This window comes from Barbus barbus, assembly GCF_936440315.1.
Source record: "Barbus barbus genome assembly, chromosome: 28".
In the NCBI taxonomy this organism is placed as follows: domain Eukaryota; kingdom Metazoa; phylum Chordata; class Actinopteri; order Cypriniformes; family Cyprinidae; genus Barbus; species Barbus barbus.
Genome location: NC_136756.1, coordinates 25536834 through 25555021, shown reverse-complemented (window position 1 = coordinate 25555021; position 18188 = coordinate 25536834). Strand labels below are relative to the sequence as shown.

General features: G+C 37.1%; 1 protein-coding gene across 1 annotated transcript in view; it reads right to left on the bottom strand.

Moving 5' to 3' along the window:
• The window catches only part of LOC306847992 (plexin A3), a gene marked incomplete at its 5' end in the record, with an annotated part of 145749 nt that overhangs the window by 30395 nt on the left and 97166 nt on the right, over positions 1-18188 (bottom strand). Inside the window, one exon of the mRNA XM_079382285.1 lies at positions 11151-11351. Coding sequence (XP_079238411.1) covers positions 11151-11351 — 201 coding nt within the window. The remainder of the gene's footprint in view (positions 1-11150; positions 11352-18188) is intronic.

Genomic DNA, 18188 nt, shown 5'->3' with positions numbered 1-18188 from the left:
GACAAATTAAATTTAGTAAAGTGATTTTATATACAAAAAAAGCATATTAAATGCAAGTAAAGAGTCTACTTTAATGCTTCAATTCATGTTTGTGAAAATAATGTCAAAATGTGTTCCAACATACTTATTCTGACCTGTACTTATAAAAATATTAGTGCCGGGCAACGATTAATCGCAATCAATCGCATCCAAAATAAAAGTTTTTGTTTATTTAATAAACACTGTGTATATGTATTATGTATATATAAATACACACACATACAGTATATTATTGTATGTGTATATTATTTACATGTATATATTTATATTATATATAAATATATTTAATATACACACAACATTTTTCTTAAATATATACACATGCATGTGTGTGTATTTATATATACATAATAAATATACACAGTACACAGATATATTATGTACACAAAAATTTTATTTTGGATGCGATTAATCGCAATTCATCGTTGCCCAGCACTAAAAAATATATAAAAGATAAAGTGACCATACCATTTTTTTTGTATTTTAAATTATTAAAAACGTCATGCTAACAAATGGGTAAAACCTAGTATTTTGAAGTATAGTGGTAAAGATTTGTAAAGATTTAAAATACAATTGATTAGTATTTTGGGACTGCACTGTGATCCTTAAATAGTCTTTTAATGTTATTATTGATTCTGGTTGTAAATATGCCTGACAAAATTTTAGTTATATGAACTCTTATTATACTGAATGACATTTTAGTGGGTGTCTTCTGTAAATCATGGTAAAATTGTATGATAGTCTATTTTTTATTCAGAAAAAAACAATTAAACAGGACACATTCTAATGTACAGGGGAATTATTTTTAAGCTGTATTAAACTTTTGTATTTCGATGCTTGAAAACCCCTTTTTCATCTTTTTCATCTTTGATATATATATATAGGAGAATAAATAAAACATACAGATACAGTAATTATATTTGCTGCTAAGAATAAATAGCAGAAAAACTGCTCATTAAGTCCTGCTATGGTGTGTCTCCAGCATGCCGCTGCAGATCGTCAGGTGGAGCAGAAAGCAGGTGACGGCGGTTTTTACTGTCTGGGTTTTAATTAGCAACAACACTGAGAGCACTTAGCCAACGCAACCCTGAGAGAATATCGCTGATCAGGCGCATCGATCGGTGGCTGCTTGCTTAAGAGACTTCAAGACAAGATGAGGAGTCCAAGAGAACTCGAGTAAACCTACCAGAGCGAAGAAGCTCCGACTTCAGCATTACGAACTGCCACAACCACACTTTAACTTTGTTTCCCCGATAAACATGAGATCATGCTATTTGAAAGAACTACGAAAACTCTCAAGGACTAAACAGTTCAGCACATGGTTTATTTGCACACTGGCTTAATATACATATAAATGGTTTTCCAAATGATTTATGCAGAAATTTGCTTCATTAATGCACCCAAATTAGTTTACTATTAAGGATGAATTCACTAAAAAATAGCATGTGGCATTTCAGTACAAAACCTGCAACTTATTCACTTATGTTGCTAGAGCAGGAAAATGTTTTAATTTGTGGACACCTTTACCTGATTTACATGATTTCTTAAAAAAAAAAAAAAAGGTGTAGAAACAATTTTTATTTAGAAATTGCTAGTAAATGTTATACATTGTACAAGTAATACATTGCATTAAACATGGAATTATGAGATTAAAAACTGAAATAGCATTGTCTTCTAAAATGTACTCCTGTAATTTTGTTTTATTTACAAATGTAACCCTGGACCCCAAAACCAGTCATAAGGATCAATTTTTCGAAACTGAGATGTGTACAAGCTTAATAAATAAGCTGTCCATTGATGTAAAGCTTATTTACATCAATGGAAATTGATGTAAATAATTATTGATGCGGGTTCGAGTCTCAGGCCGGCAGGGATTGTAGGTGGGGGGAGTGAATGTCCAGCGCTCTCTCCACCCTCAATACCACGACTGAGGTGCCCTTGAGCAAGGCACCGAACCCCCAACTGCTCCCCGGGCGCCGCAGCATAAATGGCTGCCCACTGCTCCGGGTGTGTGTTCACGGTGTGTGTGTGTTCACTGCTGTGTGTGTGCACGTTGGATGGCTTAAATGCAGAGCACGAATTCCGAGTATGGGTCACCATACTTGGCTGAATGTCACTTTAATTTATTTGAAAATCTGGAATCTGAGGGTGCAAAAAAATTTAATCAAAATATTGAGAAAATCCCCTTTAAATTTATCCAAATATCCAAAGTTCTTTGCGATGCATATTACATAAATTAAGCTTTGATATATTTACAGTTGAAATTTACTAAATATTTTCATGGAACATGATCTTTACTTCATGTCCTAATGATTTTTGGCATAAAAGAAAAATCTATAATTTTGACCCATACAATGTATTTTTGGCTATTGCTACAAATATACCCCAGTGACTTAAGACTGGTTTTGTGGTCCAGGGTCACGAATCAGAATTTTTTACAGTACAAAACAACATAGCCAACGTGCAAATAAACAGCTATTCATTCTTACTGCATTCTCTCTCAGCAGTGAAAACTGTACCACATTTATTCCCATTTATGGGCAAACCAAAATCTATTTTGGAAAAAAGCAAAAGAACACCCTGCCTCGACGAAACCTCATGCCTCGGCCGGTCATTAGGGCCGATTGAAACGTCAGCTGTTACATCAACGTTCATTCAGCCATACAGCCCAGATAAATCACAACAGAGAAAACAAGCGGTGCCACATCGCTCCCCAGCCGTCCGAGAGGCCCTGAAGAGTGGAAAATGGCCCTCGGTGGTGTGTGCGGTAAAGCCCGAGTCTTTCTGCAGCTGTTCTGGGGGGGGGGGGGGGGTATCTGGGAGGAACTCAAGCGAGCTCTGCAGTGGAAAAGGTGGTGAAAAGCTGAACTAAACCTCACTCAACCTGTTGACGCCAGGCATCCAGCAGTCATACATCTCTATGAGACACAGCTGCTGGGGTCTTAATTGGGGTCAATTACAGGCGACCCGCATACTGGCATACAGGTCGCAGAGGTCACGACTTCAACATCATTAACTTATCTTGGAATTTGTTGGGCTGTTACGCACTCAAGCTAAAAGGCCTATAGAATAATGCATTTCATAAAATGGAGCAAAAATCACAGGAGTATGTGAATGCTAGAAATTTCAAACAATGTCTTTCCATAGAGCATGTCCGTAAATGTATGCATTCAACAAATGACCGTATTATGTGTTGCTAGTTAATTTCACCCAATAGGATGAAACAAGCAAAACGGATGTGTAAACCTTTTGTAAAACAATTCTTATGTAAAATGTCACACTGAATGGGACTATTTACAAAATAATGGTTACATGATCAATGCATGAAAGAGGCCTAATGAGACTCTTTTTATAAAACTTTTTAAATTGTGTTTTCTGAAAATAAAAACATCTATGAAAACAAGCAAAAAAATTATGCATATAGCTTTTGCTTGTGCGTACAAAATCTGTGAGACGACTGTTTCTATATTATTTAAAATTTCTAATATAATGTTTGTATCTGTATAAAAACGTGATGTAATGCTAAAATAAGAAATAATATTTAGATGTAACTAAACATAACTAAATAACTTTCCAGGCTTAGTTGAAAACTACATTGATATAATATAACATAACACAATATAATATTTTATATATATATATATATATATATATATATATATATATATATATATATATATATACACATATACATACACACACACACACACATACTGTATATACACACAGTACATACACATACAATTTATTTTTTATTTATTTTTTTACATTTTTGGCATGAAATTGATGTGTTTTCTTGTCTATTGCTTCTCCTGCATTGACAGGTTTGCTTTGACGAGATTAGCCTGCGTGTGTAAATGGGTGGAAGCCTTTGTGTTTGCCCATACAATACCGCTTATCTCTGCCAGTAGTGAATTGATTTTCCTCCAGCTTGTCTTCCCACTGTATCGCAGTGTGTTATGTGTAGACAGCCTGGCCTGGTTCTGTCAGAGGCCTCACTGGAAATGACTGGCAAATGACAGCAAGGTAATCTTACCTCTAAAACCGTCCTCAATTTATCAGCAGCCCCAAATGCGCAAAACGCAACCCAGGACGGGTGCTATCACAGGAATAAAGGCCATTTCCTCCATTTTGATTTAGCTTTGTACACATCCTTGGGGTACATTTCAATCCCGTTTGCACATTTAATCAAAGGTTCTAATATCTGCTAGCGGCACATGGGTTTTAAAGAGACCACTCTTAAAAATTGGTGTGCTCAATAATCCACTTATTGGAGCTAAGTTAATACGGTGCTGCCGTTTATGGCAGCAGCTATGATGAATAACCGGAGATATTGACTCAGGGGGAAAAAATGCTCGAAAAGACTAATTCTCGAAAAGCAGCCTTCTCTTGAAATTAAGTGATTGCAATTAATTAAAGTGGAACTCGGTGGAACTAAGTATTTAGTCTTTAATAGGATTTTATTGTTTAAAAGTTGTTTTAATAGACCTCATCCCTCCGCATACGCTCGGCTCCAGTTGACCTGTCAATGGCGTCTCCTTCAAGTGACAGAATGAAAATCAATATAACTTAATGATGGAGGACCTGTACATTTAATTAAGTTACAAATTGGACCAGACTCAACACAAAAAAGACACAACAGCATCAATGGTACGAGCAGAATGAGCTTGCTGTGTGTGCGGGATTACTTTACGGTAACCTAATTATTGAATCATAGCTATCCCATTACTAACGACAGTCCAGTAATAACAGCACATAATTCACTTCACTGAATGTTGCGTCATGGGCTAATTTCTAGGTTGGGAGAGGGGAATTCTGGGTTATGATAAAAGATACAGCTCCTGTCAGTCCAACTATGATGTGATTTGGTTTGGTCGAGTGCCACTGGAAATAAATAATGTTATGAGCAGTTCTCCTAAAGCAAGGAGGATAAGGAAAGGCAGCCACATGGATGTGCAGGCTACACGTGTCACCATAAATGAGCTGAGCACGCTGACCTAAAGCATTTTTCTGGTGCATCACTCTTGGAGGGATTTCTTCATTTGGAGGTTCTAGCACAGCTGAGCCTCTTAACACACAGAGAAACGCTCAGGGTGCAGTTAATGCGATACATTACGCCTGAGACATATACAGTGGATTGATCACCACATTAGTTGATCAATTTATTTTAATAAGGCCCACCTGCTTCTGCACGGCAACCTAATAGTGTTTAGAGTTTAGAGCCTGTGACTGCACTTAAATGCCATGAACAAGTAACTGAAACCTGAGAAACTTTTTTGGCCGTAGTCAGGCTCAAACTGTTCAACCCATGCAACCCAGGTGATCGTTAAAACATGTTCTTCTCGGTAGTATGGTACAAAACGGCTAATGCCTGATTGAGCACTTGATGAGAATAATAGAATAATGAGGGTGAGGTGGTTCAAAATGTCTGACAAAAATAACTTGTAAGTGTTTTTATTCAAAAAGCTTCCGCTACCCTGCATCGAGGATAATGAGGTTCTTTGTGAGGGCCCTCTCCATCAAGAGCCTGGTTCAGAACTTGGGCATTGTGTAAAAAAGGCCTTTGGCGGTACGTTTCCCCGGTAACATGGCCGGTGCCTGTCGCTAAGGGGTCAGCGGTGCTTAGCAACACTTACGCTCATGGACTCATTTGGAGTATTTTGCACACCTCTCTCTTCTTGGAAAAAAGTGAATTTCTTTGGATTTTGCTTCTGCCTAGCAAAAAAGCATACCCATTACAAAAGTTTTTTTTCATGACTAGAATAAAATTAAAAAAGTACACACAGAAAGCAGGTGGTTATTATGTTCTGGCAGGGACGAGAACATTTATCTTTTGTCTGTCAAGCAATGTACTATATGAGCAGATGATGCATCAGACCTATGTTCAAGCTATAGCTGTTCATTAGTGATTCTTGAGTGCCACGCAACAGAAAAATGGTCAGCCTGGAACAAAAGAAACAGTCAAATATGACTGACATGCTGTCATAGGGTTAAATAAGTAAACAACTGTGGTTTTACACAACTGAAAATGTGGCTTCAAAAGATTTAAAGTACCTTATATTTTTTCCTGAAAGAAAATGTTGTTCCTTTCATAACTGATAATGAAATCTTTGGAAATATTAATGGACTAATAACATCTCCTTGAGGCACACCTTATCGAAATACCTTATTTGCTTTGCTTTGCTTTCACATGATTTGGCTATTTAGTTGATATCATCATGACTAGTGATTACCAAGTAGTTGGTTAGCTTTGTCCAATCAACTTTTAGTACGCTGTTACTTAGCATTAAATGTTTGGTCACATGGTCACATTGAACACTGTGACCATATGACCAAACATTTAATGCTAAGTAACAGCGTACTAAAAGTTTATTAGGTCATGAATTGGACCTTTTGGTCACTGGCCCTGATCATTTACCATTTTCCTCACAGACTAGAACAATTAGCATGTTGTTATATTATTGCAACCATCAGCTTTCCCAGTCCATTACTAGCAGAGTACAGTAAAGTTCTTTGCAGAGTATGTGTTGTTAAAGCCACACAATAGCAGCATTGTGAAATACTGAAAAGGCAGCTGTCCGAATTCTAGGGTGAGGCAGGAACGGGAAACAGTCAAGAAATTAGGGAGAATACAGGGTCAGTTAACTTGATTTTTGTCAAAAATAATGACCCCTAAATTCCAGCGCAAGCGAGAGACGTGCCCTAAGGCAGACCACTTACATCAAGATAAGAGCTGATTAACTAGCTGTAATACAACACCAGTAGCTTGTGTGCCTTTGTCTTCAACACTGTGAGGTCAATAAAAACCACTAAAAACTAGCTAATGTTAACAATTGCTAAAATTCCACATTACAAAAAGGGTCATTAAATAAAAAAGTGTTTTTTTTATAAGTGAATGGAGTTGAAAATAAAGTAAATAAACAAAATGAAAGATGCATTATCCACAAAAATGTATATAACAAATATAATAATAAGTAAACAAACCATTACGAACAAACAAATAAATAAAATAAATTCAATCGCATCACACTTATTGTCCAGTAAAATCCACAATAAATACATTTATTTATTTGACAGTCAGAAGTTAACTGATAATTCACTGGAATCAATTCACACCTATGATATTCGTAAATAAAAAAAGAAAAGAAACAAAAGACTTGAAGTTCTATTGGTAAAAAATGGCTGCAGCAAAAACATGATTGAGCGCAAATCTGAGGTTGAACTGAAGTTAAAAAAGCATAAGAGAGAACAATAACCTTTAAAACCTCATCTTTTTTCTATTTGGTTCACCTACCAGTAAACGAACAGAGCTATATGATTACTTTTCTTGAGTAGAGTATGAGAAAAAAAATAGCTGACCATTTCATACACATTCTCAGGTGACGTGTAAACAGAAGTTGAAACTGATTGATTCGCCGCCGCCCATCCAAAGGCACTCACAATTTCATTAGCATGGACCCCACGGCCTCAAAGTCACCTGCCGTCGGCTCCCAGAAGACTATGTGGTGCCATTCGCCTTGACGGCCATATTGATTGATTCTCGCGTGTGAGAGAGGACACGTGCTGAGGAAGGGAGTGGTGGACAGACGATGACACACTCTCCTGGAAGTCAGTGTAATCAGGTCTACATTGATGTTCGATTGCTATTCAGGAAAGATGCATGTCACGAGAGAGATGATGTCATTTTTCTTTACTGTGTCACTGCTAATCAGACCATCAATTAATCTGTGCATGTCCAGACCAACACAGATAGCACAATGAGGTGAGAGACAAAGAGATTGAAGATAAAGGGGGGATGGGGGACGATGAGGAGAAACTGTGAGAACGTGAGGGTTTGGTTTCCCATCAGAGTGAGGTAGAAACAAAGAACTCATCTAGAAACACTGCAGTCCAACCTTTCTGAGCAGATTTGAGTTAAACTGTCAACATGAACTAGCTATCTCCCCGAAGAACATCACATTAGGTTTCATAGTTGAATGGAAACATGCACAACTGACAAATACAAGTGAAAATCTTTCTGTTTTCCACAATATAATCATGCAGACCACAGAACACTACAAGTGTAACATGACGTGATGAAGCTAAATCACTCTCAAAATTAATGAAGTTGTCTGCCAATCCACAAACTAAACTAGGCGACAAATATTAACAAATCTATACTAATTAGAACTAGCATGACCAGCATGATACTAATTTTCTGAGAAAGAAATTAAAAGACAGCCATTGCAAGCTGACAATGAGAAAAAGAGGCACAAAACAAATTTTTCCAATTTCATTTTAATTTAGTGTTTAGTCATTTTGTTCTGCTTTTGTACTAAAAAGTGCCAAATGCAAGGGAAAATATACATGAGTGAGTAAATAAGAACAATATAATTACATGATTGCAGCAGGGAGTACTTTAACCACCTCTTGATTAAAAAAAAATCCAGTTTTTCTATTTCAAAAAGCATGTCAAGTACACTGTATGAAATTATATATATATATATATATATATATATATATATATATATATATATATATATATATATATATATATATATATATATATATATATATATATCATGCCATATAAAAGCACTTACATACAAAAAACTTTGTCAGTCATTTAGGAATCTATTTATGTCACGCTGTGTAACAGTTCTGCAGTCAGTGTGGACAGATAAGTCGCATCACAGCTCCTTATGACACAGGATGTTAGGCGCTGTGAAATTGTTGGTTTTGCAAGATTTTACAAATAAAAACCCTCACAGAAATCCCCATGTCAATATTCATCTGCGATAAGTAAATAAAAAAACCTGTTGCCCTCCATATAGTCAATATGCACTGGCATAATCACTGACAGGCGGCCGCAAAACTCACTTTGCATCTAAATGCCTTTGTGTCCGAGGCTGCATTTAGACTGCACAAGTCGCTACGTTTCAATTCCAATTTAAATGCATAGCGCTGTCGGAGACGGCAGCGCGGGTCAGAGACAGGGAGACTGATGAACAGGAGGAGATGAGTCAAAACAGATGGAAGGACAACAGTTGCACCGGGGTCCTGCGAGGGGACCTTCGAGAACAGCAGCATGTGTCATTCCTGGAAAGGACAACAATCAATCCAGCACTGGGGCGAGCGCTACAGACGTGATCCTCATTATTAAATTGCGACGGGACATCAATTGCCTTGTCGCAGGGTTCGAGCTAGTGGATTGACCTTTGACCCCATCAGGGTACAGAGGTCAAAGGGCACACACTCCACCTCAACCGTGGCAAATGGGGTTCACCGCATTCCTTTTCACCGGGTCACACTGTCGTGCCAAATTACGAGGCACGTCCAGCGCCTAGCTAATTATCTTACAAGATTCCCTGAGGTTACCGTGACAACCAGATGGGTCGCAGAAGGCAAGCGCCTGTACCGCCCGCATATGAAAGCGAACGGGAGGACAGAGAGAGAGAGAGAGATTCTCAATGTCAACATCTTGACATGCTCCATTTCTCACTGGGATTGAGAAAACAACACTTTCAGCGTTATAAATTGATGTCTTTGCCGATTTGCCCGGATAAAGATTCGTATTTTTTTTATGATCAGTGATTCAGCAAGAAGTCACCTTGGCTTTCTCAGCACACTTCAGACAAATTCATCACCACCTCTTTGCCCTACAAGCGACGATTTGCAGCTCATGCTAATTTTTTAAATGGAAGAATAATGTCACAAAGCCAAATATAATGAGAGAAAACAATGCATCTCTTTGTATGACAATTATTCAAATGCCATCTGGGGTGAGGCTACGCTTGGAAAAATACGCTGATTAATAAATGACATGCTTGCTGTTTAGGATATATTGAAAGCAATAGTTTGCTCAAAAATAACAGTTCCGTCATTATTTTCTCACCCTCATGTCATTTCAAACCCGTATGCTGTCATTTTGTTCTTTTTTCTGCTTACCACTGAAAGTAAATAATCTTCACAAAGAAAATTCCCATTCTAATTCTAAAAAAAAAATACATATATATATATAAAAAACACCATAAATATGACTTCTGCACTACATGTTTGTGTGACAAACAGACTGAAATTTAAGTCATTGCGTGTTGATAATCAAATACAGCACAGTTTGGGAGCAATTAGGTATTTTGCATATTCAAGCTGTGAATTGAATTTATACAAGCAATTGGAATATCACAAAAAATATTTCACAGCATTTCCATTTCATGTTCAACAGAACAAAATAGTCAATTAAGGCATGCAAGATGCAAAGTGAATATGCAAGTGAATGTTTTAATGCACATTTTAGAAGTTCAAAAATCACATAAAAGCATTCTAAAGTTTGGTTTAGAATGATTTTTGATGTTTTTAAAAGAAGTTTCTTATGCGCACTAAGGCTGAATTTATTCGATCAAAAATACAGTAAAAACAGCAATAATCTGAAATATTATTACAATTTAAAAGAACTGTTTTCTATTTGAATACATTTTTAAATGTAATTTATTCCTTTGATGACAAGCTGAATTTTCAGCATCGTTACTCCAGTCTTCAGTGTCACATGATCCTTCAGAAATCATTCTAATATACTCATTTGCTGCTCTAGAAACATTTCTTATTATTAATGCTGAAAACTTTTGTGCGTATGAATATTTTCGTGAATTCAGCATTCATTTGAAATGAGATGTTTTGCAGCAATGTAAATGTATTCACTGTCACTTTTGTATAATCTAATGCATCCTGGCTGAACAAAAGCATTAAAGTCTTTCAACAACAACAAAACTGTACTGACCCCAAACATTTGAACATTAGTGTATATGAATGGAAACCTGGATATTAATAAATGCCATTGGCTCTTGAGTCTCTAATAACCAAACATCATGACATTAAATTGATATTTATGGTGTTTTATAGTGCTTGATATCAGGATGAATAAATAATAACTATTATTTTTATGTAAAATATTCCTTTAAGAAATTCTGCCATTGCTAAAGGATGTCAACTTGAACCTTCAGATTAAGCCACTGCTATAAAGAAAATCAAATTTTCCTGCATTAATATCCACTATTCATCATGTGTTCCTGAACTGAAGCGCAGTTCATATGTGAAAGAGTTGTTGTCTTAGAAATGAAGCAAAGTGCTCTTACCGAAGTGTTCTGGCACTGGATGCAGGAGCTGTTGAAACGGACCGCGGGAATACGCTGGACTTTGCCCTGGATTTTAAAGACGCACTCATAGTTCTTTTGTCCCGACTGAGGCTGGGGCAAGTTCCGAGCTCGCAGCGTGATTGGCCGAACGATCCCCGCCGGTACCAGGATGTCGCTGCTAGGCAAAATCTGCGGGCAACCCTGAAAATGACAAAAAAGACAATACGTTATAATTCAGTCTCGGAGCAAAGCACAAACAATCCCGACTCATAAATATCGTAACTGATTCCACTTTCATTCCAAAGATGACACTGATTCCAGTTTATTGAGCTCAAGGACAATAAATAACGTCTACTCGGCTGAAACTTTGCCTACAAACGTGGCATTCGGTCTCACACAAATGCGCCAAGAAAGGAAATCGAGGCCATTAGGGTGGGAATAACTTAAAATCCAGCAATCTGAGGCTAAAAACCCTATTACACAGCACTTGCATCCATCTCCAGTTTTACGAAGCGCGGGTTCTCTCGACAGATCACACTGATGAAGTGGTAAATGAATATCTTCCTTGCGCTAGAAGAGTCATTACGGTCTACTCTACCCGTAACCGATTGCGGCATTTATCAAAGACGCTCATATTGACGTGACTTCTGATCACACCGATGGAAAACGAGTCTCATAACCTGAGATATATTAGCGGGTCAGAAACGACGACACATGCAGAGCACAATCTGGAGAGAGAAACAAGGTTCCTGTTTATACAAACTGCATTAATTGATTGATGATTATCACTTATCGACGGGTGCACAGAGGTGCTGGTGGCAAACCAGCTCTTCTCCTTCCAAGTTGTGCATCTGAGGATATTTCGGACGATCTGTAATCTATTTAACACTGAACAATAATCAGGGTGGCAGTAAAAGCAATTTGCAGGCAGGGGAGACATAAATCAGAGCGAGTAGCCACCCAGCTCACCGGCAGCCCGAGCCAAAAAAGCAGCATGCTTAACAATGATGCAACTATTTAACCCGGACCTCCATCAATCTGCACAGGTTTGCATATCAGTGCGACAATAAATCTAATTTTCATATTGGGTGTTTGTAAGGAAGGATTTACTCCCCGTGGAGGCACGAGGAGTGCACAGGTGGCGACTGCAGTGAGAGGAAGCATAGCATGCCTTCATACTGCAAAATGAGCACGATGAATCACCTTTAGTTCTGCCGAAGATGACAACAGTGAACTAATGATGAATTACTCCAGACGACTGGCCCGTAAACAACTACACCGTCCACGGGCGTCAGAAAGCGACTCTTATAAGGCCAAACTCAGGATGGGTGTATTTAATGAGAAAACACAAAGCTGTTTCTCTGCTAAAATGCTGCATGTGTGATACTCTCCCTGCTTCCCAGTATGTCAAACACTTTTATGCAGTACTGTATGTCTGAATGAGCAGTACATAACTCAATACAGGAAACCCTCCAGATTACCTTCTACCAAGATTTAAAAGTATACATCAGATGTATGCTTTCTGGACACTTGGCTGGACTGTATTCATGCCACACACTTGGATAATAATAGAACATACTTTGACCAGCCCAAAAGTAAGTTCTTCATCAAATGTACGTAGTACATTCTGTGACAATACACAAATTCAGATTCAGCTAAGGATGTGATGCTTCAAGCATCAAATAATACTTTGATTGCTCACTGAATGCAAAAACAAAATAAAAATAAATAAGTAAATAAACACATGCGTCTTGTATTCAATACTGCATCATAAAATGTAATTTGTGCAATATTTAGAATTTAACTGAGAATTACTTTTTGACAGACAGAGAGAACAACAGACAGACAGACATAACAGATGGACAGATAGATAGAATAAAAGATAGACAGAGAGAATGACAGACAGAGAGAACGACAGACAGACCGACAGAAATACAGACAGACAGAGATAACAGATGGACAGATAGATAGAACAAAAGATAGACAGAGAGAATGACAGACAGAGAGAACGACAGACAGAGAAAACAGACAGACAGATAGATATAACAAAAGGTAGACAGAGAGAATGACAGACAGAGAGAACGACAGACAGACCGACAGACAGAGATAACAGATGGACAGATAGATAGAATAAAAGATAGACAGAGAGAATGACAGACAGAGAGAACGACAGACAGACCGACAGAAATACAGACAGACAGAGATAACAGATGGACAGATAGATAGAACAAAAGATAGACAGAGAGAATGACAGACAGAGAGAACGACAGACAGACAGACAGAGAAAACAGATAGACAGATAGATATAACAAAGGTAGACAGAGAGAATGACAGACAGACAGACAGACAAGATGATATAGAATGACAGATAGATAGATGCAATCTTGAAAATAAAGGTGTTTCACAATGCCATAGAAGAACCTTTTTTTTGTCTGAATGGTTCCATAAAGAACATTCAACATCGGAAGAACCTTTCTGTTTCACAAAAGGTTCTTTGTGGTGAAAGAAGGTTCTTCAGATTATATAGGTAAGAAAGAGATGGTTCTTTGAAGAACCTTTGACTGAATTGCTCATTGTAAAACCAAAAATGGTTCTTCTATGGCATTGTTGTGAAGAACTTTTTAAACACCTTTATTTTAAAGAGTGTAGACAGACAGACAGACAGACAGACAGACAGACAGACAGACAGAATGACAGACAGACAGACAGACAGAATGACAGACAGACAGACAGATAGATAGATAGACAGACAGACAGACAGATAGACAGACAGACCTATAATGACAGGCAGACAGACAGACAGGCAGGCAGACAGGCAGACAGACATAGAATGACACGCAGACAGACAGACAGACAGATAGATAGACAGATAGATAGACAGACAGACAGACATAGAATGACAGGCAGACAGATAGAATGACAGACAGACAGACAGACAGATAGAATGACAGACAGACAGACAGACAGACAGACAGAGAGAACGAGACTGAATTACTGAATTTGCGCCACTGCTCTGAGTTCCCTGACCCGCTGCTGCTGGAGTGGATTACACAACAGTTAAATCCTGTGTCTTTCAAAGTTTCAAAGTACCTCCACGAGAGGCTGATTCAAGGTGATGAAAACGAGGGGGACAAATTACAACCCATGGAGGAGTGCTCACAGACTGCAGAGATATTTAGCACAGGTGATTCTGCTAATAGACTATAATGAGCTTTTCATCAAGTTTTTGCCGTTTAGAATCAGGACACAGCTGGTCCATCGTCTGCATGCACGCCGAAGTTTCAGCACATGACATCATTAGTCTGATCCAAAACCGCCATTTGCAAAATATTTTTAAAGCTCTCCTGATAATTCCTCCAACCATACGCTATCATCTGAAAACAAATTTGTCTATCTATCTCCATCCATCCATCCATCCATCCATTGTTAATATTACAAACAAAACTGTCCTTAAATCTCATTACAGTTTGGCTGATTGTTTTCTGCTGTCAACACAGAAACCTCCACCATCTTTTCTCTTAACAAACCTGCTAACAACATCCGTTGCTGTGTATACTCTGCTCAAATTGAAGGCAACTGCCCCCTGAAGACATCCTGCCCCGTCCCTCTTAATGTCAGTTTGCTTGTTCTCATTAACAAGCTCCAATCACTACTTAATTATGAAATAAACAAGCGAGGAATGGAGTGTTTGCTAAACGTGGCTCAAAGGTTACAGATAAGCTGAAGCGCTTGTTAACTAAAGAGCGGCGAGGTAATGTCAGCGTTTACCAGTACATAACTCATCACGCCGGGAGCACTGCATATATAATGTGTAGCTGTTCTTCTGATTGGACGAGCCTTGTTTGAAGCTACATAAATTGACTTCTATATTAACGTGCCATGTTGCCATGGTGGCATCTGTAAACAGCCTACGGTTAGGCTAATGAACTATATTACGCACAGAAGAATTGTTTATTGAGGTTATTATGAATAATATGTTTCATTACTTATGGAACAGCCGTGTCTTTGCATCATGTTGTGGCTAAAACCCAATAGCTATGCTGTAAGCATACAAAATTATTTGCATGACCTTAAACAGATATTAACAACAGGATATGAGGTCACACCTGCTGTTTGAAAAATAAATGTAAATGGTAATTAATAAGTGATAAAAAATAATACATTCAAAAAGTTAAAATATACTATCTACTTTTCCAAGACATTTCTAGATTTCAATGCAAAAACATATAATAAAAAAAATAAAACTATATATAGAACTATATATAAATTCTTAATTTACTTAAGAAAAAAAAACTGCACAAATTGTGAGTCTTGTTTTCAAAGAATAGCTCTTTAAGAATTAAGAATGTATTTTTATTGCACTGGCAAACAGTCTTTTTCTTGTTTTAAACATTAATTTATTAGAATTCAGTGAGATTTTTGCTTAAAACAAGAAATTTACAATCTTACACAGTTTGTAGACATTCTTACACATTATATATAATATTTTTATTGCCAAAAAAATCTGTTTTGCAGTGTTGTATTGACAAGTCTGTGATGTATAGCTCATACTGGTCAAATATATTTTTGCAATATGAAATTATATTAAAAAACAACTTTAGTTAAATAAATTAATAAATAAATAAACTGTGTGAATGCCATGGTTATTATAATTTATGAAAAGTGAAATTAAAATTAAAAACATTTTTGTTGCTTGAAATAAAAATAACCTAAATATATTTTATTAAATAAAATATTTTTAAAAAGTTTTATTTCAGTTGCTAAAGCAGCCTTTCTAACTTTAATTCAGTTTAACTTGATGCACCAAAATAAAACAGAAATAAAAATAAACTACATAGACTTAAAACACCCTGAAAATGACAAAAACACAACAAAAAATTAAAAAATAAAATGTATAAAAATACAAATGAAAGCTGATTTAAAATATTGCTAAAACCTATAATAGTAGGCTATTTCAATGACACTAAAAACAACCCTGTTAAGTGCAACTGTAAACGTGGTAAACACTGTACCTCACAGTCTCTCGTGGCTTATTGCTTTACCAAACAGGAGGCCATAATCATGCATTACAAAAATGAAACACCGTCCAATAAAAACACCCAGTGTTTGCATTTACAGCGGCTTAAACGATGAATTATCCTATTTGGCTTTCGCGTAAGGTTCAATGCCTTCCTGTGTGACATCATAACGCCGCCGCCCGTGTTTTTATGCATCTACACGGCAGCGGTAACTGTATCCAGCCACCCGAGCAGCTGCTTACTTCCCCAGTAGGGCTTTTCCCTCGCACTGATTAGCACCCCATTAGGAGAGGCCTGGCAGCTTACTGCCTGTTGACAGTCTCTCCATTAACCTTATTGTGCATATCTCGCTTATCACACAGCTAAGCACTTTTCTCCGTTGAAACATAAAAAGCCGGAGTGGCCGAGGGAGAGAAATTCATGCCACACATTTAGAAAATGCACGCACACACACACACACACACAAAATGCACAAGAAATCCAATTTTTCACTGCAGGTCGGCTAGAGGAAAAAACGAATTGTTGCTTACATATATAATTTCCAAAGCAGTCAGTTGCTCAGTCACTCACTCCGTTTTTCTCATTTTTCCATTCCTTCTACCCTGTTAATCCCATTTTCAGTCTTCATAAACCATAATCCATGAAATATGCTCCCTTCCCTCAGTGCCGAGAAAAATAAATTCAGCCTCCGGATCACTTGGGAGCTGTTCCAATTAAACGTTACATGATATTATTTGACCTTATTCTTCAGCTAAAGCTGATTTTTTAAATGGCCTGTATAATCTGAGGCGCGGCACGTGTTGACGTTTCTAAAGCTTTGATTGGTTGATTGGAGCTGGATAATATTCTGAAGGTGCTTTATGAAGCCTGACTGGAAAGAACATACAAATAACTACAAATTATAGTCCATATAGAAATATCAGTTCGCTGAACTAATCATCGACCTGACCGCACTGATGAAAGACACATTCAACAAAGAGATTTGGAGCTTTGGCCTAGCGAGCTGTGGTCCTCAAGCATAGTGATCAAATAATACCATGGTACATAAATATGGTAATCAAAAAGTAACAATATCTGAATATGGTACATAAATCAAACAATACAATGGTATTTCAGTCAAGCACAAATGAAAAATTCCAAATAAAGATGCTGAAAATGTAACAAATTTTAAAATCCTGTCCTAAGAAATGTTTGTAGAAATGTACAATGCATAATTTAACAGAAAGAAATTACTCAATTGTAAATGTATACTGCGTAATACAAAAATAACAATCATCATCATCATCATCATAAAATATATAAAGAAATATATATATATTAGTGCTGTCAAACGATTAATTGAGATTAATCACATCCAAAATAAAAGTTTTTGTTTTTATATATATATGTATATATATTTTATATATATACACACACACACACACTTGTGTGAGTGTATGTAGAGCACTAATAAGTGAGACTTGTTAAATATTTGTAACATATTTAGTGACTAACAATATAACTGTCATTCTGTAATTTACATAGACAGTATATTCAGATATATTATATATAAAAACACGCAAACATTACATTTGAAAATTCTTGTTTTATTCGATCTGTTGGCTGACGCTATTTACTTGTTGCATTGATATCAAGATCCCAAAGGCTGCTATGATTCTCAAGCCAAAACGTTAGTATTGATCCAACACTAACCGTGCGAGACACAAAGAATAAACCTCCACTTAATGTACAAATGGAGCACTTGTTATCATTCGTTTGGCACAAACAGCCAAAAACACAAAAAAGCACAAGATCAGCGGTCTCACTTCAGCTCTAAAAGTCTCTTATCGGAAAATCTTCATGCAATCTCGATGTCAGCCTCGACCATCTATGTTTTAGCAGTAAAGTGTTTGCTAATGTAAAAACAAGATAGCTTATCGCCAACGGCTGGCATGAGAAGCGAGGACGAGGGCACTGTTTGCTGTGCATGGAGACTGAAGACGTGAGGGGCGCAGCGTAATGGCTCGCTGCTGACAGACGC